The sequence below is a fragment of the Platalea leucorodia genome (assembly GCF_965183815.1).
Source record: "Platalea leucorodia genome assembly, chromosome: 10".
NCBI classification, from domain to species: domain Eukaryota; kingdom Metazoa; phylum Chordata; class Aves; order Pelecaniformes; family Threskiornithidae; genus Platalea; species Platalea leucorodia.
Window position 1 is genome coordinate 18,031,832 of NC_138832.1, and position 27,269 is coordinate 18,059,100.

The 27,269-nt window shown below is 43.9% G+C and overlaps 2 protein-coding genes across 3 annotated transcripts; one reads left to right on the plus strand and one right to left on the minus strand.

Moving 5' to 3' along the window:
- Nucleotides 1-3,024: 3,024 nt before the first annotated feature.
- On the plus strand, nt 3,025-10,722 carry MCTS1 (MCTS1 re-initiation and release factor). Its single transcript, XM_082323379.1, has 6 exons — nt 3,025-3,166; nt 3,939-4,091; nt 4,839-4,936; nt 6,048-6,181; nt 7,244-7,311; nt 9,460-10,722. Exons 1-6 carry the CDS (start codon nt 3,156-3,158, stop codon nt 9,539-9,541), a joined length of 546 nt encoding a protein of 181 aa, XP_082179505.1. The 5' UTR covers nt 3,025-3,155; the 3' UTR covers nt 9,542-10,722.
- A 1,943-nt stretch (nt 10,723-12,665) lies between these two features.
- On the minus strand, nt 12,666-14,427 carry C1GALT1C1 (C1GALT1 specific chaperone 1). Of its 2 annotated transcripts, none has more exons than XM_082322826.1 (2): nt 14,291-14,363; nt 12,666-14,024 (listed from the first exon to the last, which is right to left on the minus strand). In XM_082322826.1, exon 2 carries the CDS (start codon nt 14,017-14,019, stop codon nt 13,063-13,065), a length of 957 nt encoding a protein of 318 aa, XP_082178952.1. In that variant the 5' UTR covers nt 14,020-14,024; nt 14,291-14,363; the 3' UTR covers nt 12,666-13,062. The 2 variants fall into 2 exon arrangements, with proteins under 2 accessions (XP_082178952.1, XP_082178951.1); XM_082322825.1 differs by lacking the exon at nt 14,291-14,363 and adding an exon at nt 14,372-14,427 and having other exon boundaries at nt 12,667-14,024.
- Nucleotides 14,428-27,269: the final 12,842 nt, after the last annotated feature.

Consider the following 27,269-nt stretch of genomic DNA (forward strand, 5'->3'; position numbering starts at 1 on the left):
CGTTGGGATTCAATCACTGTTGAAAAAATAGCTGGAGAAAACGTCACAAAGCAAGCGATGTGGTTTTGTTCCAGAAGAGATTTCGCCAAGGGCTTCAGCCGAGAGCTTACACCTGCCTTCCTGACAGCAGAGCTCCTCGGGGGAAGGCTGTTGGCAGTTCTGTGTTTGATAGAAAAAGATAGGCTAACTTGTCTTGACAGAAACTGTGATTCAGAGAGAGACGAACGTAATTTTACTGAGGTTTTTCTGGAGCGTGTTTTCTGTCTGAGTAACTGCCAGACAGCTCCTGAGGCCTGAAACCTAATGCTAGTGATGTGTAGAAAAGTACTTTTTCCCGATTAAAAAAACCACAAAGCTTCAGTCTGTTTTTGACTGGCTTTAGAACAGGTTGTATAGTTTCCAAGTGCTAATAAGTTACATTCTAAGTCAGATGTAACAGAAATAAACAGGTTTGCTAAGTAAATAAAACTTGTGTGAATATGCTGTCATGTTTTCCTCTGTTCCCAGTAACTGTCATGTTCACTTAAGCCAAATTAAGTAAGAGGTGTAGAGATGTAAGAGATCTTGAATTTCTACAGATTCTTCATTTGTGAAAACAATTGGATCTGTAAAAGAGGAGACATGAGTAAGTGTCCCTTTTCCTGCAGAAGCAGGAGGGTTATCCTGTCTGTGCAGTCATTCAGGTGGGGAAAAGTCAGTGACTGTGTCCCATCAGAATAGGCAGGTCCTGACCAGTCACGGTCTGGGATTCGTGAGAGAGCGGGTGAAGGCAAGGTAAAGTGTTAGGGACCCAGGAGAAAGCCAGGTGCAATGGATTTTGCCCTTTTCCCACTGAAACATATGGGGGGAGAGATTCTAAACCTTTCTATTTAGCACATGATCGTGAAGGGTGGTTTGTCTCAGAGTTGGAGGGGTTGTAAAGGCATTGATGGATGCACTTCTTGCCTTGTCAGTCTTATCCGGGTACCATGCTTTTAAAATTCTGTTACTTAAAAGTGACGCTGCAACCGGAGCAAAGGTCTCCCGCTTTTTGGTGGTGAGGCTGAACAATGAGAGCTGTATTACAGAATTCCAGCCTAGGTGCTCAGAGCCTTCTTCAAAAATCCTTTGTACAAGCAAATTTAGATTGGGCAAGCAGTTAGCTGGCCTTGAAGTCGTTGCAGCTACACCAACAAAAAGCATTTGGAAGAGAAGATGGAGATGTTGAGACCAGACTCGAGGTTAGCTCAGCCCTGAAGGGAGCCAGTGGTGCCGGTGCTTTAAGGTAGCAGAAGAATGATGAGATAATAGCAGATAAGAGCTTCCTGTTGACACAAAGCCATTTTTGAAAATTAGGAATGCATCTTGCTGTTTTAGGCTAGCATGAAACCAGTGGTTTGGATGGTTTCAGTGAGATGTGCTATATTTATCAGGGGTCATTAAGGGTAAAAGTTTAACTTGCGTTTCATTTAAGTACATTTCAGTTAACTTATGGTAACATTTGAGGTGGGTGTATGATGAATTTTTCACTACAGTTTTTAAAAATGTGAGCACACCTGCAAGGATCGCTTACTTGGCAAAGTATTATTTAATAGAAGTTATTCTGAGGAGCACAAAAAAATGTATGGAATAGTTTGTCAGTGTGATAACCTCCCGTTCTCACTTTCTAATCTGGGCATGAGCAATGTCGCTATGTTTCAGTTAAAACTGAATTCTTGGGTTATAGCTTAGTATTTTTAGTGATGCTACAAAGTAGGTGGAGGTGGCGTTCATGAGTTAAATGCCTGAATATTTATATAATGCCATAGTTCATTCCTATCCTTTAAAAAAGTTACTAGTGTGTTCCTGACTCTGTATTTCATTATTTGAATAAATGATACCACGTATAAAGGCTTGATTTTACTTTGTATGACTGATGTAACTCTTTAGGTTTTAATTAGTTGTTATAGTATCTAAGCTGATTAATTTGTTTTGCATGGAAAAAAGAACTTGGTAGTTAGCATAAATGATGACCTGGTCTTTTATGTCCTCTCCCTTCTCCCCTTTATGCCAGCGGTAACATTTCCATTACTCTAAAAAGAAATAGGACGGTCGCCTGCACGTGTGCTTCTATAGCAGCTGCCTGCCTAAGGAACAGAAAGGTGCATGTCTGCTCTTCAAAGAGTTAAAAAGCAGTGTGGGAAGTTCACTCTGTCTACATTTTTCTATTAATATTCATGATGGCTGCAGCCATCACCAAGCAAAACCTAATTTGATTCTAGTAAACGCTATGTAGCGTAATGGCCTTCACCAGCACCCATCTCTCTGTCTGGCGGTCGAGATCTTCGCTGGGAGCCAGGTTTCTTCTGCTCCTTCTCCGCCTTGAAGGACGTGGCACCGTCACCTCCCACCGGTTCCCTGGCCGGCTCCAGCGTCCGCCGTTGGACAAGAAATGCACCCTTTTTTCAGCACCCTGTAGGCAGGATCTCGTGCCCTGTTCCGGAACGGGGGGACGACAGCTTCTCCATTGCTTTTTCGAAGGTGGCCGCGTTTTTTCCTGTTAAACACCTTTCGTGTTTAAATGATGTCAGTAGTTATTAGCAGCTTGGTTTTCTTTTGAAGGCTTTATTTTAATGAAAAGCGGGAAAACGGCGCCGTGTCTGCAGGTATCGGGCACGGAAGCTCGCGCGCCAGCCTCACGCGGCCGCTCTCGCGCGAGGCGCGGCGCTTTGGCCAAGGGTCTGAAAACGAGGGGAATTCGCGCCCCGCGCCTCGTCCGTACGCAGTTCTGAACGCGACGGGCAAAGCGTCTGTCCGCAATGCGACCCCTTTAAACCGCTGGGCTGATTTTTAAGAAACGATCGCTTTTAGGGCTGGCGTTTGCCCCTCCCGGCAGCGTCGTGCTCAGGAGCGGGAGGGGACGGGGGCCGAGTGCGCATGCGCCGCCCGCCGCGCCGCCCGCCGGGAATTGTAGTCCCCGCCCGCCCCCGTGACGCCAGGCGCGTTCCGTTGTTATGGAGCGGCGCGACAGGCCGTAAAGCGGGGCGGCGCTTCCGGCTGGCGCGGAGGGGTGGGCCGGGAGCCTCGTGTGAGGGAGCGCGGAGGCTGTGGGTGCCCGCGCCGCCGCCCGCCGGCCCCACGCCCGGCCCCACGCCCGGCCCCAGGCACTCGCCCGCCCGGCGCCCACCGCCCCCAGGATGTTCAAGAAGTGAGTGGGGCCGGACCCGCCGCCACCACCAGGCCGGGGTTCGGGGGCGGCGGGAGGGTGGGAGAAGGGGGGGCCGGGGCGGGCCCGGCGCCCCTCTCTGCCCCGGGGCTCGGCCCGGGCTCAGCGCTGCGCCTGCGGGACCGGCACGGCCAGGCCCTGCTCGGGGGCTGGGGCAGCGCGGGAGCGGCCGGCCCCGCTCCCCGCCGGCCCCCGCCGCCGCCTCGGCCTCCCCGGGGCGCGGGGCGCGCCCTCAGCCCTCAGCGTCGCCCTCGGGCGCGCTGGCCTGGGCCGCTTGGGCACTTGCTTGTTAAAAGAAAGAAAACTGAAAAGTGAGCTGAGTCATTAACTTGTCTGGAGTTTGGGGTGGTACGAAGCGCAGTTCGTACATCTGTAGTGAAGGTGAAGGACTTTTATAAATACATCTGAACAGAGCTGTAGGGGTTGGTGTCACCAGCAAAGTCTGCTCTGTGAGTTGGATGAAATAACGCTGTGTGCCAGGGTGTATCTGTGAGGCTAAAAACATGTTTCATGGATGTACGTGAAGTTTAGGGATGAAGGCAGCCTGCTAGTGGGAACTTCCCTGCCTTCTGGCCCAGTGTTCCCAGGGGACAAATTTAAGCCTCATGAAATTCTAGATTTGGGAGTTGGACAGATGCGGTACTGCTAAGGTGTTACAGAAAATTTATAAACGTTTCTGAAGAATGCTGCTGAGATATGGCAGCTCTGGGGCAGCAAATTGTGCATTTCTGAAATACTTTCACTTGCTTGACAGATTTGATGAAAAGGAGAATGTATCAAACTGCATCCAGCTGAAGACTTCAGTTATTAAAGGTATTAAAAATCAGCTGATAGACCAGTTTCCTGTTATTGAACCATGGCTAAACCAAATTATGCCAAAGAAAGACCCAGTCAAAATAGTGAGATGGTAAGTTTCTTTTCTCTTATCCTTTGCTTCCAAGGTGATAGGATTGCTTCCTTTATATGTTTATTTTGTATAGTAGATGGACCTAGTGTTTTAGAAAAGCATCTATCATTTCTTAATAGATAGTAGTCCATGTTATGGTCAAACCAGAAAGTTTGCATGTGCTCATCACGCTCTTGAAGGCATGCTAGTAGGATGTTTGAGGAAAACAAAAATGCTGCTTAGTAGTGAATGTGCAACGTATTCAGGGACTCTCCAGGGATTGGCCTGTTGTTGAAGGGAAGCATTCAGCTTTATGGATATGGAAGCTCAAAGTTGTTTGGATAGCTTCCAGTAGCTTTTTTTTTACTATTTTTGGGCTTCCATATATTGTCTGGATTATTTTCTTTTTTTTTTTTTTTTTTGAAATAGAGGGTAATATATTTTTGATGATTCCTTCTCCTTGTCCACTCTTTGTATTGCATTTAAAAAAACCCAAAGAAATGCAGTTTGTGAACAGCTGGATGTTTGTAGATTTTTTTTTTTCTTTCTTTTTTTAAAGGGGAAGGAAGTGCGCAGGAGGCCAGTGTTGAAGAACAAACCATTAAAAAAAAGATAATATTTTTAGTTTTAAATTTTCTTGCTAATTGACTGTCTTAATTCTCAGATACCAAGATAGACCAGACTCTGTGAAGTGAAATATTTTATTGAAACTATAAAAGGGTTAAGTAGCTATTGGAATAATATTTTTTTTTTTTTTAAATCTTGCAGTCATGAACATATAGAAATCCTCACTGTGAATGGGGAGTTGCTGTTCTTCAGACAAAGAGAAGGGATTTTTTACCCGACACTAAGGTTGCTTCACAAATGTAAGTTTCCTGAGGATGGCAGTGGTGGAGAGAGAGGGGTGAGCGCATGATTCCGCAGGACTTCTGTAGAACCGAATTAAAAAGAACTTACTACTTACATGCATACATATATTCCAGAATAGATCTTAAAGACATAGTATACCTTCTCAACTGTAATTTATTGCTTTGCTGTTTCAGGTGCCTATATGGATTGCTTCCCCGTAATTATTGTAATGCTATATGTTAAGCAATCAAAACTTTGATTTCTAAGAATTAAATTGTGCAAAGCTGTGCAAAAAAGTCTTGAGAGAGGTTTCCCTGGGACAGAGATCTAAATTCCCTGTTCTTAGTCCCTATCTTTGTTCTTTCAAGTCTTCCTTTAAACCCTTTTTGCTTCCTTCCAAATGCTTGTAGGTTCTTACAAGAAAAATATTCTTTAATTATGAGTTTAATGATGTAACATATGCTTGTCTCCTGTAAGAATTTATGATGCATGCTTTTTACTTTTTACAATTTACTCTCTTGTGTTATTTTTCTTGCTGTTCTCACTGTTCTACTTGATTGTGTTACGCTGATTTGGATGAGCATAGGTGTCCCTAAAAATGTTATTCAGTCGAATCTCAGTGTTTGAAATACTTCAAGAAGGCGCGTGCACTTAAGGATGGGTTGGAGAGCTGATGGCTTTCATCAATTTTGTCCATCTCTGCCTTTTTTGTCCTGTTAATGTTAAACCGTTTCTTTCTTCGTGTAAGAGGTTATACATGTAATTTGAGGGATTTAAGACCCCTTGGTTTTGAGACCTCGGTAGTATGTGGCACTTGCATGATTGTTTTTATTGGGGGAACTTGTTAAAATTGTTACTCGGTATATGGGTATATGAGTACGCAGGAGGCATAGGCCTAGTGTTGGATTATCCTTTGATTCTCAGATAAAAGCTGTGGTCTGGGAGAACAGTACTTGTGTCCTTTCAGGACAGTACAGCCCAGCAGGAGCTCCGGTAATTGTTTCTCAAATTTCCTACCCTTGCAGCGCACTATATATCTAATCGCCCCATCTAAACTGACTTGATAATGAGTTATTCATGTTGTCATCTTACTGTATTAATTGTAATGCTGTATCTTTCCCTTCCTAGACCCATTTATTCTACCACATCAGCAGGTTGATAAAGGCGCCATTAAATTTGTACTAAGTGGAGCTAATATAATGTGCCCTGGCCTGACGTCTCCTGGAGCAAAACTTTACCCTGCTGCCGTTGATACTGTTGTTGTATCCTTCTTTAACTATGAATTACTGCTTGCTGTGAGATGAGTTAAATTTCTGTTTTTGTGTTCTCAGCTGATCATAATCTGAATGACTTTGGATTTTAATGGTATTTCATGCAATAACTAGTAATCCGAAAAGAGCTGCAGAGGTTCAGATGTTATTTGACAAGGTTAAAATTGTTCTTAATTTTTTTTACTTACTGTGACATTCCGAACCAAATAATTATTCCTGCTGTGCTGTTGGGTGGGGTGCTGTTCCATTAATCTAACTGATAAGTGGAGCTCCACTTTTGTGATTTTATGCAGAACTGTAAAAACGGATAGATGAGGTACAGTGTAATGTGTCCCCTGCCTCCTTAATCAATCTTGTATCTCCTTCAGTTATGGAAGAATTTGTTCCTCTTCCTAGGGAATTTGGAAAGATCTTTAGGATCAGCTTTGCTGTAGTCAGGACTTGCTCTATGTGTCTGATGAAATTAGCATATGTAAAATGAGGAAAGTATGCTAATTCACTCCTGCTTATTATATTACTGAGAAAGGAACCCTGAGCAAATACAGCATTAATAATACCAAGCTGGGCTGCTTTTGTTGTTAGTTAGATGCTGTAGGAAAAGATCAGCAGTTAGCATCACGTGTTGCTAAGCTTTGGAAAGGACACGTCTGATTTCAGTACTTCTGGTTTTTTTAGATTTGTCTCTCAATTCTTCTGTAACTTGGAATCTAAAATGGCCCCACGAACACGTGCAGCCCTGTTCCAGAAAGGGCGAGAGTATCATCTCTCAGTGTTAGGCACAAAGGAAGAAATGGAGTGTAGTGCTGGGAGATCTTTTTCTGTAGTTGCTGTTGGAAGTTTGTAAATACATGCTTTGTTCTACACACTGTGATTCAGTTGTTAAATGCAGTGCATTGTTTTGCTTATCTTTAAGAGGTAGAGCTCTAGAATTACTAAAAGGGTGAAAGTTCAACATGGGATTTTGAAACTTTTTGGAAAGTTGTTTCCTCATATTGCCTTTGCTTTTCTGAAATAGTTTTGAAAAAATCTGTTTTCCTTAGCGGTAATTTGTAGGCAATAATGGCAGAGGGAAAACAACATGCGTTATGTGTGGGAGTAATGAAGATGTCAGCTGAGGACATGTAAGTGTTTTAAAAATTGAAATATACCCTGTCCCATGTCATTATTCCTATGTTAGTTTGGAAAATAAGCACCACTGTCAAGGTTACTGCATCACTGTTGCAGCATATGTTGTTCAAGTACAGAATTTTTTAGGGTTTCATTTTGTTGATTAATATTCAGGGAAAGAGGAGGAGGCAGGGAGTATCTTCCCTACTTTTTTACCAAATGGAATGAAAATAGTTCTTTTCATGTGACCATGGATTTTAAGATGCACATTAGGACTACCGCTGAATGTTACTATTTCTTGCTCTCTGTTCATACTTTCTCAAAGATGTGGCTGAACAAAGAATTATTTGTATAGAGTACTTACTACCTGGGCTGGGCAAGAGATGTAATTTGGATTTGAGGGGGTTGAAAACGTTGAAGTGTGTTTTTTGTCTGCAGGGACAGCAGAGACTAAAGTCATGCTGATACTTGGTTGACCAGCTGGGCTTTCCTCTGGCCTTCGCCTTTTTTTCGCCTGGTACCCATACGCAGCATTCCTGCTTGATGTGCTTACTACCTTAGCTGAGCTGCTTGTGAAATGTAGAGGACTGTTCAGGGGATAAACATCAACTGAAAACTATTTGAGAGGGAAAAGAGACAAAAAATAGAAATGGATGTTAGTTGTTCTTAGCATTCAGATAGTGCTAAATTATAAGTAGCTAAACCAGTTTGTCATTTTAAGTTCTATAACGTCTTGCAGCAGGATGTAAGATGCACCCAGGAGGTTTGGGCTGTGTTGGTTCCAGCCCTGCCTAGCACTTGCGTGGGTGAGGATGCTGATTTTGATGAAAACAAGTCACTCCTTGTTGTGGGGATGATTCTCAGCAGGGTCATCGTCTGTACTGGGTCCCTCTGCGGTCCTAAATCGGAATGGTAGCACAAGGCAGAGAGGTGGGAATGTGTTACAGAGGACAGGGATAGAGTGGAACTGCAACAACCTGGATTTGGACCTGCTGTAGCTGTTGAGGAATTATGTTCCTCAGGATTCTTTGTAGTGCCTTCAAAAGACTCCAAGAGCAGGTGGAAAGAATAGCTACTTTTGTCCCAGTCCTACATGTGCAGTCATCTGCTGTGATAACTGCAAACCAAGGTTATCTGTATTCCTAACCCTAACTTTGAATTCAGCAGCCTTGCAGCCGAATATCCTGTTCCTGTGAGAAGCAACATGAACTGGAGAGGAAAATGAAACGCTAGTGATCTGTGCAGCCCCTTAGCATGCTTTTTTGTGTGATATTGTTTAAACCAGAAAATTATGAAACTATGATTTCAGTCACTTGGTGTGATTATGATACATGATGTGTTAATGCAACATGGCAGTATTTTCTTCCCTGATTACTTTTAGACAAGTTGTATAAGTAATGGAACGCTTAGTGTAAATACAGTAAATGATATTCTCCAGGGGAATGGAACTTGTTCTCAGTCCTAGAATGATGAGATTTGTCTTGTTTTTTGGGACAAAACTAGATTTTTCCATGGAATAATGTACTGGAAAAAAGATGAACACAAATCCAATGCAGACACACAAAACAATCATTTTTAAAGGATGATGTGACTCAAAAGATACAGAAGGATAGTATGTCTGTAACATGCTGCAAGGCCCTGGCACATAAGTTTAGCAGTTATAATTCTTTATTAAGTGGGCAGATGTCCTGCAACTAGCAGCGAAGCAGCTCACCTGCATTTGATTGTGTCAGTGGTACACTTGGAACCAGAAGTTGTCACATTCCACATTTCAGTCATGTTACACCACCTCCTGTGCTAGGAGGGCGAGAGTCACAAACAACCGCTGTGCTACTTTGATAGAGAAGTGCTAAAATTAAGAAAAGTAGCAGAAGTGTTGTCTGAAGAGCTCCCTCCCACAAAGAAGTAGTTAAAAAATATTGCGGAAGGTTGTTGACAAAACGTGGAAGGCAAATATTGTTGTCTTATCATTGAGCAATGTGGGTACATGTAATAACAAATATTGTTTCTTTTCCACCTGCTCTTAGAGATTATGACTGTGTGGATGATAGCTTCTCCCCTTCAGTTGACACATGTTGCATTGTCTACTTCAAATGTTGTATTTTGTACTGCTCTAATATTTAACCTAGCTAATACTCTATACCTTTTTCCTCCTTCTACAGTGAGAAGGTCAACAAAGGGATTGGTATTGAAAATATCCACTATTTAAATGATGGCCTTTGGCATATGAAGACATACAAGTGAAACAAAAGGAACTGTGTTACTCCAAAGGAATGCACTTAGATTAAATGTGGACTGCTTTGTAATTCCTTGTTTTTAATGTGACTGAATGTACAAATTATTATGTTCTGTGGCTATGCTAAATAAATCAAGTGAATGCGAAAGTACTGTTAGGCTACAATAGTTTTCTAGATTTCTTTTTATTACAGTTCTTTTGTTTTGTCTTAAACTCAAGTCTTCAGTGACGGAAGATATCTGATGGAAAGATCCTGCATGGACTGTGAGTAGACTATTTCAAACAAAAAGGAGGAAAAAGCCAAGAAATGTTTACATTTTTATGCTCTTCTAAGAGAGTAATATAAAGCGTATGTGAAATATAATTAATATGGTTTATAAAACCTCTGAAACATTTCAGATTTTTTTTTCTTCTGATTAACATCTTGTTAGTCTACCTGTTTCTTGAATGTGGAGAAATCAGGTTTTTTTGACGTTTATTTTTTAACTTAATTTATTAACAGCATTAACTTCAGTGTTTTACTTAAGGATTTTCTCTTTAATATGCATTTATCTGTATAGGATTTACGAACTTAAACTGGTATGTGGACTAGAAATTCCTTTATGCTAGTTCATATCTGAAGAACATATATACGTATATATGTTCGAATTTCTACCTGCCAACACTGTTTGATATCGCTCTCCTTATAGTGGAGTTTATAGTAATGGTGGGCATACTCCAAATGGAGTGCGTGCCACCTTGGTGCCTGATGCTCTACTCCCCGTTTGCCGCCTTATTTTAGGAGCAGAAACAAAATCACTGTTTAACAAAGGCATGATAGCAAAACACGGTTATCAGTGTAGCCAGGAGCAGCTTCTTCAGGTGGGACTTCAGAAGAGATCTCAGCTTGTGCACACTGCCACATGTATGTACATCTGCAGAACGGGTTAAAGAGCACTGTGTATTTGTCTGGATAATCTCACTCTGTTCAGCGACTGCATACCCAAAGCTATGCCTATGGAAAACAGCCTGTGCCATGGAATCATTTAATAAACTAAGGAAACTTCAAGGTCTACCACTCATAACTCTGTCTCTGGAAGCATTTATTAATATCTCAAGTCTCTGTTCTAACACTCGTATTTTATAATGGCAGAACGCAATTTTGTATGCAAGTGCCTTGTCTCGGTGCTGTTCTGCATGTTTGGTTTCCCCGCCCTAGGGCCTTTACAGAAGATAGTGGCAGAGGTGTTCTCCATCCGATTCTAAAGTCAAATTAAGACATGGGAGATGGAATGTGTTACCTAATATGTGCTACTTGTAAAGAATTTTAGCAGAGAAATTTAAAAGATTGTACTTTTGAAAGTACAGGGTAAACCTGAAGCTATTTATTAGTGTTGGAAGACAAAAATTAAGATGATCATTACAGCAGTGGTGCAGGAAAAAGTTTGGTCAAACCTCAGACCTTCCCTTCAGAATGCTAATGGACATTTTTATGCATCTTAAAGACTGCTGTAAATGTACTAATTTCTTGTTAGTGCTATGGGGAATCAGTTTGTGCTTCAGTGGTTCTTTTTTGCATGAAATGAGCTATTGAGTTCTGTGGTTTGCTTTTTCCCCTTCCATCTTGCCTCCTGTTGTGTTAGAGTACCTCTCAAATCTGTGATAAATGAGATTTATTCTGAATTGTTAACTCCCATTCTTTTTCCTTGACTTGCCCTAGGAGTGCTGTTGTTGCAGTGGGGTCGGAACCGTCTTTAATATCAGAAACACCACTGAAATCAAAGTTTTACTTTCTTCATCTGGCTTTGTCAGAGTATTCCCAACTGTGGCTCTAACCTTTTAAAAATGATTCTGTAAGAAGATACAAATTAAATCATGCTTAAATTAATTTGTATACCAGTTTAGCAAAACGTTGTCAAAAATGCTAACGTAAGTTTTACCTAGGTTTTGGCAGCAATCAGGTCCATGTTTGTCTTGCTGTGTCAGCTGAGCTCTGACTGACATGGAGGAGGAGAACGTGCAAAAGGTGAGACAAGCTGCACCTTCCGAAACAGCTGAGCCGCGGTAGCTTGCTTGGGGGTCCGAGCGGTTGTCTTGCCATTCTTGTCCAAAATGAAGGACCTGATGCTTAAAACAGATGTGGATATTCCACAGCTCCGAAGCAGCTGTTTCACTTCCCCACCTGCCCCCTTGCAGCTCAGGATAGGATGAGATATTACAAATGGTCTGTTAAAGAGAGGTGAGAGAACATACTATCTTCTCGAGTCTCTTATGGATATTGTAGTACCAACAAGGCCTACGATAGTCCTAGATGCAGCAGATAGATGTGGTACCTTCCTTAAGTCTTGAAACGTCCAGGCCAGGTCAGTGAATTCTAAATGGAGTAAATAGTGAAGTGCTGTTTATTCCCACTTGCTGTGACTGGAAGGGAGTGTGACCTGGTAACTGGTTTCAAGTGCACTCAATTGTAAAAAAAAAAAAAAAAACCAAAACCAAACCCCCAAAAACACCAACCAAAATAAAACCAAAGCCAAACCCCAAAACCCCACACAACAACAAAACCAAAAATCACCCCCCCAACCCCAGTACGGGGGAGTTCTGCATATTGCTTTGTTGGGCACGCAACCTGTTTTGCGTAATATTCAAAGAAAGGTTGGGAGTGCAAGCATGTGTTGCTCTTCCTGTGTCTTGATGTTAAAAATACCTGTAAATGTATCTACACCACGTTTGTATTGACAGGTAACTGACTCCTTCCTTGTAAATACTATTAGCACCACTAACAGGAGCAAAAATAATACTGAACCTTTATTCTAATACGCTTATGTATGAAGTGAAATTTTAAATGACCAATTACGCTGGTGCTAACAGGCTACCTGACCATGTTAATAGTTATTCAAACATAGTTATCTCTTTCTTTTGTCTGCTTAAAAACAGCAGTCCAAAGATCACTTGATATCGCTCTGCTGCAGCTTCCTAACAGATGTTGTCAGCTTGCTTCCTGCTAATTCCTTCCTGGGCTAGGAGGCTGCATGTAAAGCGATTAGGTGCTGCGTAAACAGCACAGCTCAAGCTTTTTTGTAGTTAAGTGTAAAGGAAATAGCTTAAAGTTAGTCTTTGAGACTGAATCTGTAGTCAGTTTTATTGGTACATCTTAGAAAGATAGAAAGACATTCTAGAAATGCCTGGAAGAATTGAAAGAATCAAAGTCTTGCAAAAATATATTTGTAACAGTAGACTAAAGTTCATTTGAGTTTTCATTAATAAATATTTACATGTACAAACCCCCCATATAAACTTAATTTCCTTTTATCATAAACATCAGCTTCTTTATCATTTCATTCCAGCACTGTCAAAAGCCAGAAGCATTTCTGTATAAAAGATGTAGAAAAAAGTCCTCCTTCCACTTTTAAAATTAAGAGCTTTACCAAACCTCATCGTGCAAAAAAAATCGTACACCAGTACCACCAGATACAAAAATCAAATCTGTCAGTACAAACGCACGTCATGAAAAGAGCTGACTCCGTGGTTCCGGGTCTTCTCTGAAGAGACATCAGTCGTTGTCTGAGCCTTCAGGCGGAAGGAAGACGAGTGCATCGTTGTACGTGTGGCCGTAGGGTCTCAGCCTGTAAACGCCGTACATCATCACGTGCATGTGGTTGGGGGCCAGTCCGCTGAACGTGATGGCCATGTCGGAGCAGCAGCCGTCCACCACTTCCTCAGGGTGAGTAGACATCGCTTCCTTAATGAGAGCACCGACCGATTTAGTGTTAAAGACGTCTTTTCCTTCTGAATCTTCTGCGTTTTCGGCAAACACTCCAGTGTACTTCAGGCAGAGTGCTAGCTGTTTATCCTCAGCAAGTTTCCAAATCATACCTCCCTGCTCCGGACACTTGTCAGAGTCTTCAAGAACACGAGAGAGTCGTCTTAGTGATTCAATGCTTAAGACGATTCCTCCCTCACCATCTACATACTCCAGGTCACCAGATTTCACAGTATGGCCTATATAAAAAGGCTGCGAGGGGTCTTTTTTCAGTAAGAAATACTTGAGATTTTCAATAATTGCAAACGTTGTTGGATATGCAAGGAAGAACCAGTTGAATTGATCTTTATAGCGTTCATACGTTATCTTGTACGCTTTTCTCATCATCACCCACATATCATTTGTGTTGAGGGCTACAGACTCAAACACTTTGACGTCTTCAGAGCTGTAGAATTCCACCTTGTCGCAGTGCTTGCTCCACGTCTCTTTCACCGCAGCCCAGTGCCCCAGATCTTTCGGTTTCACAAGGATGATACAATAAATGCGGATACTTTTACTAAGCTCCATCCGTTCGCCTTCCGACAGGTTTAACACATCTTCTTTGTTGGGAGCCTGGATGTGATGGTGCTCGTGCTGATGTGCTTTAGTCCCGTGGCCCACCTTCGCGTGTCCCAGGAGCGTCACCAGCATGCAGAAGGCTCCTCCCAGCACCACGCCCTTGATGAAGGAGCTGCTTTCAGAAATCATTTTTCCTAGAAAGCAGACACTCCGTAAGAACTCGCAGGAAGAAGTTCACGGCTGCAGATTCTGCACGGTTTCAACGCCGCCTTCTATTTCTAAACCCGGCCGCCGTTCCCTCAACTCTGCGGTCCCGCAGCCTCCCCGCCCGCCCTCCCGGAGCACTGGGACGCCGCGGCACCGGAGCTCCCCGCCGCGCCCCGGGACCCTGCCCGCGACCCCCGCTAAGGCGGCCCGGGTCGCCCGCCGCCAGTCCCCCCGAGACACCCCCGAGCCTTACAACCGCTGAGGCCGGTGCCGCGACCCGGCGCACGGCAGGGCCCGCTCCCGCCTCCCCTTCCCGGGCCCGCCCGCCGCTTACCGGGGCCGCCAGCGCCAGGACACCGGCACCCGCGCCCCGCCCCGGAAGCGCGCCGCCCCGCCCCTTCCTTTTCCCTGCCGGAAGCGGCGAGCGCGGCCCTTCTAGGCACCGCCCGCTCGTTGGTGCGGAGGCGCCTCCTGTCGGCGCGGGCGCCATCTGGCGGCGCACGCCCGGTGCCGGTGCCGGTGCCCTGCCCCCGCCTCACCTCGCCCCGTCACGGCGGCGGCGGCCGCTCACGGCGGGCGGGAATCCCCTCAGGGCCGGCGGGGCGGGAGGGCCCCGTCAGGGAGGCTGGCTTGCCCGTTCGCCGCTCGAGGGGCGGTTGCCCAGGCGGCCCGGCGGGGCAGCCCCGCCATCTTGCGGGGAAGCGGCCCGCGGGCAGCGCGGAGCCGGGCGGGCGCCCCCGAGCCTGGGCTGTGGAGGAAAAGCGCGGGCCGCTGCGGTGGGGGTGCCGGTGCCCCGCTGCGCTGCCACGCCTGCGGAGGCCGGTTAGCGTCGTCTTCACCGTGTTCATCTCCATCTCTGTGAACGTGTTGGTGTGACCAGCGGGGAAAGCAGCTTAAGTTTCTAGCAGAAACTCGCTGCTTTTAAATTGGAAGGTGTAGGAATGGGGACAGGATGGCGAAAGAAAGGCAGAACCGGCCTTAAACCACATCCAGGGTCAAATCTGCTGAGGCCAATTGGATATACTCCCCTCAACTTCCAAACCAATACGATACACTGTCTGGGAAGCATAGTACATTTCACTTGTTTTCCTTTCCCCTGGCATAGAGCGCAACGCACACAAGATTAGTTAATATTTAAAGAGTAAGGCCAAAACATTTTTCTACTAACATAACTTTTTCTTTCCTCTAGCAATAATTATTCCTGAGCTCCAGATTGAAAGAAGCATGTCGGAATCACACATCGTCTCTCAAAAGTTTAGAATTGACATCTGATTTGAAGGAGCATCCCTGGACAGTAGTTTGCTCCCTTTTTCCACCAGTGTCTTGGAAAAAAAAAAAGGTTTTACGTGTTTTATCTCTTTATTAGCTGATTGTAGCGTACCCTTAGGTACACCCTTAGGCCAACATAGTGGTTAGGATAAAGTCCTGTATAGGTTTTCCCCATATTGTAAGGTATGCTCTGGTTGGCTGAACTTAGTGGATTTTATTTAAGTCAATTTATAGCTGAGCTGCTCTGGATTCTCTGGGATCTGGCTGGGTTTCCCAGATGCCTGTTATTCAGGTAAGTTTGTTTGGTTTTTTTTATTTTTAGGCTTGTGGCTGTACCGTAGACATCAAAACTTAACGATGTTATCTTTGGCAAAAAGATCTGTAAGAACATAAATTGTTTGACTCTTCTGGGCCTGGGGAACCATTGCCTGTGGTTCAGGTAAAAATGTTACAAAATAGTGATTTTGATTGGAGCTGTGTATGTCCAGAATGGCTCCATTCAGTGGAACTAAACCCTAATTACACACTGTGATAGGAAAATATTGTCAGTTTGTATGTTCGGGTAGTTCTGTTACCACACTAAGGGAACATCACTCATTCTATCTTTTCCCACCTGCTGCTTTTAAGGTATAAATAGGTGGACCCTCAGGTTGTTACCACGTACCAGAGACTGGAGGTCAGTTTAAAGTTTGTGTTACATATCTCCTATTTGCAGAATCAATTGTGACTTTCAGGGCTTCAGCAGTTGCTTGATCATGTACTTTAGAGAGATTTGAATGAGTTGCGACTCACTGCTTCAGCTGATGCTTCAACAAATTGTTTTCCTGCTTGACTTCAGTGAGGTTCTTTCCAAGGCTCTGACAGAATGACTAATGTAGCTACAGATCTTGACTGTCACTTTAATATATTTTCAACGTGCCTTTTATCCAGCAGCAAATCAGTGAAGAGAAAGTTTAAGCAGCATGTAAAGCATGTTATAAACCTGAAGAGGCTCTTCTGGTTTCTGTGTTGCTTGAAATTGTTGCTTGGTGTTAAAAGGACTAAAATGGCACAGTAATGCATAAGATCTCACAACAGCTATTGTTAAGTAGTCTGGAGCTATATTAGAGCTCATTTAGACACGTGTACTCCTGTAAACTATCCATCTCAAATTACTACAAGAAACTGTTTTTAAGAACTGCAGGAGGTAAGTGTTTGAAGTCATTCCACCATGGGCTGGGAACCAGTCAGATCTCATAAGCAAGGAAGGGCCAGCCCTGAGATGGAAGTTAAGTGAGGAAAGCCAAGGGAGATGCTGAGTCACGCGGTAGGAATGAACCAGAAGAGCTGGCTCCTCTAAGATCACTGCAAATGGCTGTGCATTACTTTTGTATTAAAACACGTTGTCATGTGTGCACACAGAATATCGGCTGGATTTCAGCTTTGAGTACTGACTTGCTGTCCACTGAGACGTTCTTTAGCTGCAGCTTCACCCCTTACTCGCTACTGACCATTTGTAGTATCTCTACCACACCCTCAAACGACAGCAGCTTTTGAAACCTACAGACCTGTGCCAGGATCTAAACTGCTGACAGAGCTGCAGAGCTCCACGGCTCGTTGCTTGTCTTGACAGACAGCTGATCCCCTGCCGTGCTCTGCTTGTCTTTCCTTGCTGGCTGCAGCTGCATTTGCCTTCCGATGCTCTTTCTTCCCTCCAAGGAAAGACATCAAACATGATGTTCTCATTGTGTGGTCTAAAATGTCCGTGAGAGATTGGCTATTATCAAAACATATTTGATAGGAACTTTGCTCTAATTAATGCGAAATGTTTCAGCTGACACATGAGTTGTCATCTTTTATAGTGTCTGCTTGATAATGATCACAAATGACTGTCCACTCTCTTGGAAACAGACTCATCTGTCTCTGTAAGCGTGCTGCACTCTCTAAGTGTGCAGCAGAGAGACTGAGCTAGAGCAGTGCAGTAACATTCAGAACGGTAACCGAAGCTTGAGGTGAGCTATTGCAGATGTTTCTGGGCAGTTACAACACCAGTTATGCTATTGGCCATATAGAAAGAACCCCTGATCAGAAGATACCGTTGAAATGATGAGAAATGCAAAGGCATACCTCTGAACTGGGACAGCTGAGTTTGTCGTCACATCACCCGTATATTTATAATGCTGAAGCTACTGGAAATCACACAAGTTCTACTTGTCCATCTGACTGCATCAGAAGAAGGGGTCAAGTGTGGTTATGGTCTGAAAGGTACAAACTCTCACCTTGAGTAGCTGAACTAACATCAAAGCCAACAGAGACAGTGCAGGAAAAGGGCTTTTATGAAGAGGCCAGCTGTTACTGTTCTGTTACATGCCTAATACTTCCATTGTTTCATTCAGCCCATAAAGTGCATAATTGAACAAACGTGTCTGCTGAGGTCTTCAATCCTATTGTTGGAAAAGGTTTGGGAATTCCTGTTCTGAAGTCATAAAATAGTGAGGTGGAGATTCTAGTTCGCAGGTAGGTAAAGCCAGATTTCTTCATTCACGTCACAGGGAGCTGCTCAGCTCAGCATTTCTTTTGGAGAAGGATGGATTCTGGAGCCAAACTTTAGCCCGCTCTTCTGAAAATGTTGCCCTGCATTCTCTTCTTCACTTTAGTTTCACACACAAAATCTGGAATCTAGAAAGGCATGGACTTTTCATAGGTTGTGTGCGTCTTGAGCAGGTGTGCACAGCCACATACGACACCAAGACCTTATCACAGAGGTAGGCACTGGACAAAGGAAGAAAGTTTTAAAGCCAACAAGAGAAACGGTATTATATTTTTAATACTAATTTCGAAACTCAGGTTGAAGTATTTACCCTGAAAAAGTTCTCTCCAGTTATTGGACAAAATGCTGGAATTACAGGATGAAATTGTATAGCCCACATTATATAGGACATAGTGCATGATACAATCTTTTAGCCTTGAAATCTGTTACATTGATTAACTATGTTAAACAATAGTTTTAAATCACTTTCCTCTTCCATCCATGAGCACTGTCAAGGAAGGGCTTTGGCATTGCACTAGCCATTATTTAAATGTTGCCCTCAAGCGCAGGAAGATACACCGAGAAGCAAAAGATGTGTGACTCCAAAAAACTTACCAACTTTCAACTGCTTTATAATTTCTTCAGTTTTTAATACGTGTAGCTGAATGCAAAACCCATCTTATTCTCTGGGTATGCTAAATCAATCAAGTGAATGCTAATGTCCTGCTAGCTCCAGCAATTCAGCTGGAATTGAACTAGCAGAGACAATGCCCAGAACTGAGCTGACATCATTGTGAATGGCTCTGATGCACAAATACAACAGAAAGAAAATAGGAACTAGACATTTTAATGTCAACTCCTAGAAGCACAGGAAAAAAAGAATCATCATTGATCAAATAGAAACAGACAGGGGAAAAAAAGGGCAGAGATAGAGAAATCTTATTTTCCAAGCTCCCAAAGGAAAAAAAAAAGTGGAGATGAAAATAGAATTCTATCAGAAAGAATGGGCTCTTAATAGTCCTTTAAAATAAAATGCATGAAGCTGATGAAGTGATTTTGCTGCATCTTTAAGGAGCTTGCTTTTGTCAGTCTGAGGTTATTTGAAAAAGGGCCTCTGCAGAAAATTACGGTCTCAAATTATGGTTTTCAGGCTCAGATTGCATAGGTAAGAAGCACCATTGCGAGCAGCAGTGACAAAGACAGCCCTGTGGCACGCAGACAAGCCAGAAGGGGAACCCTGCTCTTCAGGTGCTGCCTTGACATGATTTACAGATAGTTTGTGGAGCCCGAGCACAGGACTAGGTTTGTGCTTTGGTTTACAGGAGTTCTGGTCCAGTGTCTGAGAAAATCTTCTTTAGACGTTGCCTCAGTTTGGTTACCTGCAACCTGGAGATACACAAAAGCTTCTGGCATGGTATTTATTGTGAAAGGTGTTTTGGTGAGTAAAGAGTTATTGTTACTAGATGGAAAGATCTGTGAAGTTCTATTGACGTTAGCCCACTGAGGGAAGAGGAAGAAGAGGAAGGATGGAAATAGCAGAGCATTTGACAAGCCTGAATGTCAGTAGCTTCCAAGAGATGCTTTCTTGTACCCAATGTTGACATCCCTTCATTTCACCAAGGAAATTGAGGTTTTGAAGTATCAGATTCTCCAAGCAGATATTTGCTTTCCTAGGCTGGTGTTGAAATAGGAGACTCCCGAGCTGTATGTGCACAGGCAAAACAAAAATGTCTGCTAGATATGTGTTTGCAACAAACTGGAATTAGTAACTATGTTAGAGCAGCAACTCGGAGCCCTGTACTGCAACTGTAAATCTGTGATTTAGCAGAGAGGGGATGTACTATGAACATTATATGCCTGGTCCTGGGGTGGGGAAAGAACTGCTTCATCTTTACCTGCTAGCTGAGGACCCGTGAAAGAGAGAGCTTGTTCTGTGTAGGAGGGGATGCTGTCACTCTGGCACTGGTCCGATGTAGAAGCTTTATACTTTCTGGTGAAGCAGGGATGTGAGCAGTGCTAATAGCGTGCACATGTGAGCAGGGAGTAGCATAGACTGCAGGCAAAAGAGGAGAGCGCATAGGGTTTGAGATTGCTGCATTTGAGATCAGTCGATGTGTAAGATTTTAGCCTCTTTCTCTTTCAAACAGATGTTGACAGTGTTGTGTTGTCTCACAGGGGCTCAGCTTGGCCAGTCCTAGCTGCTGTCTGTTTTCTTTCAGTTTAGTTTGTAAATAGTGGGCTGTATTTACACTCCTGACTTGCAGAGCCTTCTGTTGCTGCAGCTACTGCGCTGCAGCCTTTAGCAGAGGCGCTGCTGTCGACCACTAAACCACAGCACTCCTGCGCTCTGCCTTTTATTGGCCTTTATAGATCCCTTTAACATATACAATAATGCAAAGGTGCCACTGCTCCTTAGCCCTATGGTAGTACCTACAGTGTGCCAAGGGCTTAATCATATGGGAGGGCACCTGGGGGATCCCTGACCCTACAACGCTCAGTGTTGCTCCTGGCTCCCTGCAGTGCTGGCATCGAGGATGGCAGCGGTGCGAAGCAAATATTGGTTCTGTTCACACCAGCTGCGCCTCTCAGCAGTCCTTTGATGGCAGGGAGCAAGCCATTGTCACTGCTGCTTGGGGCAGCAGGTACAGATAAGATGTCATGCTTCCTAATTCCCAAGGGAAAGAGGTCCCAGGCGGTAAATACAGTGGGGTCTGTTGAGGGACAAGGGAGGGGTTGCTACGTGCTGCACAGTCTTCTCTGTTCTCCCCTCGTTTCTACAGAGCTTCCATGTACTTTACACTCTTTATGTGGGACTTTTTTTTTTTTTTTAATGTGTGCAATATCTACGTGCTCATAATTCTGAGCGTGCACTCATAGTTTCAAATGTTGATACGCTGATACATGGAGAATGGTGCCTTAGTTCCCACTCATATCTAATCATCTACCCTAAGGTAAGAATAAAGCAGTAGCTGATTATTACACCTTTTTTCATCTGGGCTTAATTTTGCTATCTCATTATTCTGAGGAATTTTTCTTGAGAAAAAAATTATACATGTTTGGGTCAGTACAAGAGGCTGTGAAGCTGCTATGAAGGAATAGAAAAATGTCTTTAGGAGTGTGAATTGTCAGTGATGTACAGTATCTATTCACACTCTAAAAGATTGAATTAAAAGTGATAATTATGTGCTGTTTTTGCTGCTTAAGTGGTTTAATGCCATTATGACTGTGCTACTTAATGGAAAAGCTTAGAATCAGACTAGCATGGGAATACTAAAAATTTTAATGGATTTCTGCTCAAGTCATTCTTCCTATTAGGAAACAAACCCACCAAAATATATAACTAGATCTTTGGATTCAATTATTAATCCTCTCTCCTAATTTGAAGAGGAAAATTATCACTTAACAGCAGTTCTCTGAAATAGAATTTTAATGATACTAGTCATCTCATAGCTGAACATGATTTTTCCTGATCAGAACAAAGTTAGAAGATTCTCAGTGCTGAATCAGTTTTAATTATTAATCCTAAGCAGTTAAAAAATATACTGTCAACAGTGTGTCTTGAACATCTGTCAAAGAAGCTGTCAGAAATGTGTTCAATGGGTTCTTGTGCGTTACCTGGCTTCTCTGCATGAGGAAAAGGCTTTGGAACTTGGTAATTGGAATGGGATTGTAGAAATAATGTATAGGAAGGGAACTACGCTTGACTAACCTGATCTCCTCCTATGACAAGGTGACCCGCTTAGTGGATGAGGGAAAGGCTGTGCATGTTGTATACCTAGACTTTAGTAAAGCCTTTGACACAGTTTCCCACAGCATTTTCCTGGAGAAACAGGCTGCTCGTGGCTTGGATGCGCGTACTCTTTGCTGGGTAAAAAACTGGCTGGATGGCCAGGCCCAAAGAGTGGTGGTGAATGGAGTTAAATCCAGTTGGTGGCCGGTCACAAGTGGTGCTCCCCAGGGCTCAGTACTGGGGCCAGTTCTGTTCAATATCTTTATCAAGGATCTGGACGAGGGGATTGAGTGCACCCTCAGTGAGTTTGCAGATGACACCAAGTTGGGTGGGAGTGTTGATCTGCTGGAGGGCAGGAAGGCCCTGCAGAGGGACCTGGACAGGCTGGATCGATGGGCCGAGGCCAACTGTATGGGGTTCAACAAGGCTCAGTGCCGGGTCCTGCACTTGGGTCACAACAACCCCATGCAACGCTACAGGCTTGGGGAAGAGTCGCTGGAGAGCTGCCTGGTGGAAAAGGACCTGGGGGTGCTGGTCAACAGCTGGCTGAATATGAGCCAGCAGTGTGCTCAGGTGGCCAAGAAGGCCAATGGCATCCTGGCCTGTATCAAGAATAGTGTGGCCAGCAGGACCAGGGAGGTGATTGTGCCCCTGTACTCAGCACTGGTGGGGCCGCACCTGTGATCAGTGTTGGGCCCCTCACTCCAGGAAGGACATTGAGGTGCTGGAGCGTGTCCAGAGAAGGGCAATGAAGCTGGGGAAAGGTCTAGAGCACAAGGCTGGTGAGGAGCGGCTGAGGGAACTGGGATTGTTTAGCCTGGAGAAAAGGAGGCTGAGGGGAGACCTTATCGCTCTCTACAACTACCTGAAAGGAGGTTGTAACGAGGTGGGGGTCAGTCTCTTCTCCCAAGTAACAAGTGATAGGATGAGAGGAAACAGCCTCAAGTTGCACCAGGGGAGGTTTAGGTTGGATATTAGGAAAAATTCCTTCAGTGAAAGGGCTGTCAGGCACTGGCACAGGCTGCCCAGGGAAGTGGTTGAGTCCCCATCCCTGGAGGTATTTAAAAGACAGGTACATGGTGCTTAGGGACATGGTTTAGTGGTGGACTTGGCAGTGCTGGGTTGACGGTTGGACTTGATGATCTTAAAGGTCTTTTCCAACCCAAATGATTCTGTGATTCTATGATTCTATACGCCATACACTTGGAAGGATTCTTATGGGCTGATCCTGACATTTTATAGCTCTAAAACAAATCTGATGGGCTTCATAATGTGATAATGTGATCCTGTCTCCCCAAGGAAATTTGCAGTAATTTAGGTGAAGTGCTTGTTTTGACCATGAAATGAGAAACGGAAGCAGGTAGAAGACTGAACAGTTATGGGTCATCCTTTTATAGGTTGGTGCTAAAGCAAATGGATTGGGGTATTGAGGTGGTGTAACTCATGCTCCTTGAATGTATTCATGGCTTATAGGGACATGCTCCAGCACCTCAGTGTCTCAGTCTTCCCTGGTGATTTTTCTGGTTGGAAGTCCATCAGGAATGATGATGATCAACATCATCATGATCATCATGATCAATATTAATATAGGTCTTCATACCACTCCCCCTCCTCAATTTGAAGTGAAACGGAAGTTGGAGTGCAGGATCAAGCCCTTAATTTGTTACTTACATTTGATTTGAAGCTTCATGTCCAAGGTTGAGCTAAAAGGGTAACAGAACAACTCAGGCCTGTGAACAACTCATCATGTTAGACAGAAAGCAATTTGGTCCAAGGCGCAGCATGTTGGAAGATTGCCACTTTCTTTCTCTTTCAGTACTGTTCTGCATTCTCGCTCCTTTAAACAGTCCCTTCATCCCTTTCTGTGGGTAACTGGGCTTCCTTCCTGAAACCTTCCCGAATTCAAACTGCATTTGGCAATAATTTTGTATTTGTGTTTGACAGAAAAGTTTTCAAAGGAGCTTCACAGACACTAATCAGGGTAAAAATGCAAATCTAAAATCTGTCTTATTCTAATGTTTCCTTTGGAAACCATTTAATTTCTTACAAGCACACTTCGGCAGATGATGTGGCCCTTATAGTAATAAATCACAGGAATGTAAGACACTACTTCACTGCAGCTGCAACATGGCTAGTTAGGATCCTATTCAAGAAAAAGGCTTAGGCAGTGTATTTTCTTTCCTATACTCTGCTGTACCATTTCTCCCCCTTATAGATCAAGTGAAAAGACTCTCAGAATGCTCTTATAATTGTCTCCTTGGAGTTATAATCTGCAAATGCTTTTTTTCTAAAAGATAAAAATACCCAAATCTTAATGGAGCCTTTTTAAATGGCACATCATTAACTCTCCAACCTCCTTCACGGTTTTGTAAATCTCTTTAATAAGGGTGAGAAGCAGCTTAGAGAGGTCTCTTTGATTAAAGGTTTGACCTGGAATTACTTTGAATTTGTATTATGGAGTCAGCAGGTTTACTGTGGTAGTCTTAACAGAGAATCTTTTGAAGTACTTTGCAGGTAGAGCTGTAAAGAGAGTAAGTGTTATATAAAACTTGCTAAAAACGCAGCAGAACCAGTTAAGCATCAGGGCGCTATGTTGAAAAGCCATATCCATAGAGCACTGGGAACAAGTTACCCTGCTAGTTTAAAGCCTGAATTTGCAAGTCTTGTGAGTGGGGTTATATGGCAGAATTTCAAGAAAAGGAGGCTGGATTCAGTGATCCATGAGGCCCCTTCAGCCCCATGCCCAGGGTTCCTGCAAGATTATAATCACTAAAAAATAACAGTTCTAAGAAATGACTCAAATCGACAAGAACAGGACAGTGAGTTTCATGGAACTTAATGTGCTCAGTGCTTCATCACCATGCAGGACTTGGCTCAAAGGAAGCGACCAAGGACACAAAAGCCTGTGAGGCCTTTTAACCCCAGTAATTTTGAGTCTTATTGGGTACAAGTTTCTTAGAAGATGATGTTCCCCTCAAGGTCACCTAACTTTCTGCTAACAGATTTGCTGTATTTGTCAGTGATGGCCCTATAATTCTGATTAATGGAAGTGCTTCTCTGTAGGGTGGGTGGCCTTGCTTCTCCCTGCTATAACTTTTTGTAGGATCTCTAAAGCTTAGGCAAAACTTTCAGTATGGGGCTGTGAGTCTACACTGGATTTATTGTACAATATTTAATGGCTGACTTCAGGAGCATTTAGGAGCAGAACCATCCAACATCTACAGTACTCATGACATGCCAGAGTCTCAGAAAGGTCAGATTTTCTTTGGCAGTGTCCTTTTTCTTTAGTTTTTGCTTTCATGGTTGGACTTCTTGGCATGAATATACTGACAACATTCCTATAACTGCCAACTAAGGACAGGAAATTGCAGCTTACAGAAATCAGCATTGCAGTATAGGTAGCCTTTGCTTTGGAGAGTCTGTTTGCTAGGCCCATATATCAAATGTCAGCATGATGGAGCATGCCTTGTATGTAGCCAAATTTGCAAGACCTGTAGCAGAGCCATAATGTTGACAATACCATTATGAGGTCAACAGGGGAGGTCAATCTTAATTTCCCTTGCTTGCCCCTTCTTCCTAGTTTTCATACTCTGCAGAAATGCAGACAGCATATGTAGAGCAACAAGTGTGTGCACATTTGAGCTACCCATTCACTGCATGGTGACAGGTGATGCCAGCTGAACTTCTCACAAAAGCAACACCATCTCACTAGCCGTGATGGCATTTTTCAACCTTTCAGACACGGTGTCAGGACTTTCCCTCCTAGCTGCACCCAGCCCCTGCTGCTCTGCTTTTGCCAAGGTGTCAGGACATGTTCTTGGAGACGTGCCTTGTGCTGGAGGTAGGCGTGTGAAGCAGCCTGAGGGAGCACTGCTACTCCTATTGTCTCTCCCACCTACCCTAGGTACAGGACGTGCCATCCAACGCAGCTCTTCCCCCTGACACACAGGGTGGCTCCACACTGGCAATTTGCTGGGCAGAGAGGGAAGCACTGCTGGTGGGGAAGGGGAAAAGATTAAGAAGACAGGAGTGTGTTTTTCCTCTCCCAACTGCTAGAACAGAAAGGCTGTTCAAAGAGGACCCAGATCTGGAGAAGCGAAGCAGGGAGGACCCCCAGAAGGAGTGGGCAGAGCAGAGATGGTGAAAAATAGGACATGAAAGTGGCAGTGTAGAAGAAAGTTCTTTTAGCCTTAAAGAAAAGTGAAAGGTCTTTGCGTCTCCTGAAGGAAAGCCTTTTCAGTGGCTGTGGGTAGGGTTTTTTTGTCGGTTTTCAGGCAATGTTAAAAAAAGAGACTTCTGTTGCTGTGAAAATGTTCTTTCCCCCCTGCAATGATAGCATTAAAGACATTGCAAGTGAATTACTAGGCTCTTGTGTACGACACGTGTGCATCCTACCCCGGAACTTGGTGGCTGAACGTAGACAGATTTCTCTGCAAGATGTTCAATGGTTTTAATCCCTCCTGAGGTCGATGACAGAGGAGGCTTCAGCTCTTACCAGAAGCCCTTAGTGTTCTCTTAGAATAAGCCCCATTTCTACAGACTCTGGGGAAACTGAGTGCTGATCTGTTTAGTCTGATTAGGTGGCAGCAAGGCTGAAATACTGTTGAGGGAAGCATTGCTGCAGAGTTGCTTGAACAAGAAAAATATCTAAGGTGATCCCAGAAGTAGCTGGTATTCAAAGCACAGCTCAGGTGAGTACACCCCACACATCTGATGGGATGGGGTAGAGGACACGGTAGAGCACTAGCAGTGTTGCATTCAGAGAGCAGTGCCAGATGTACTGTAGGCTTCCTGAATGCCTCAGAGTTTTTGGATATTTGAAGTTTTGTTACTGTTCCTTTTGAAGAAAGATAGTAGATATAAATTCCTTAAAGAGCAGTAGCATAATACCTGCCTCTGTACGTGGCCAAATAGAGGGGTTCAACAGCAAGTTGAACAAAGCAAAGCATTTCACTGATTTTGCTGTAGTTCTGGGACGCATTTCCTTTATGACTCCCCAGCAATCCGCATACATCCTCCTGGAGAGAGAGAAGTGATTATTCCTGCCTGTGACAGCCTAGCCTTTTTTGGAAATAATACTGCAGTATTTAACTCTACTCAAATGCTGGATGACAGGAGCCAGGACAAAACCTCAGTCTCTGTGCAGTGCTGATGTAACTGGTGCGATGCTCTGATGGTAATGAGATGAAAGGGCTCCGGGTCACTGTTGCCCTTTGTCTCAGTAGGGAATGCTGTCCTTCATCCTGGGTTTGATCCAGTGCCCATGAATATGATGCAAAAACACCCACAAACTTTTCTATTAGAACATATATTTCTATAAAGAAAGATCAGATCCTTACTGTTTGTTGCTGAAGTATGTGGTGCTACTTGTCCATTGTCTTCACAGACATCAGCAAGAGCAGAAGATGATCACATCTTGTTAGGAAAAATTCAGTGTTTGGAGAAATGTATGTTCTGTGACTTATGCTCCACAGCTCTAACATATTTCTTGTGTGGAGCAGCTGAAGGCTGCTCGAGCCATCCTGCAGTCCCCAGCTGCCTGTGAGATCAGGCCTTTGTAAGAAGGAATACGTGGACCCATGGATGTGACTCTGCTGCAGGGCATTACGAGTGTATGATGACGGACTGGGGCTAAGCGTGCGCTGCTTTTCCCACGCGGCACATAGGGAAGTTCGCTTGTACTAAGCTTTCTCTCATTTTTGTTACGGAGTTTCAAAACAGTAG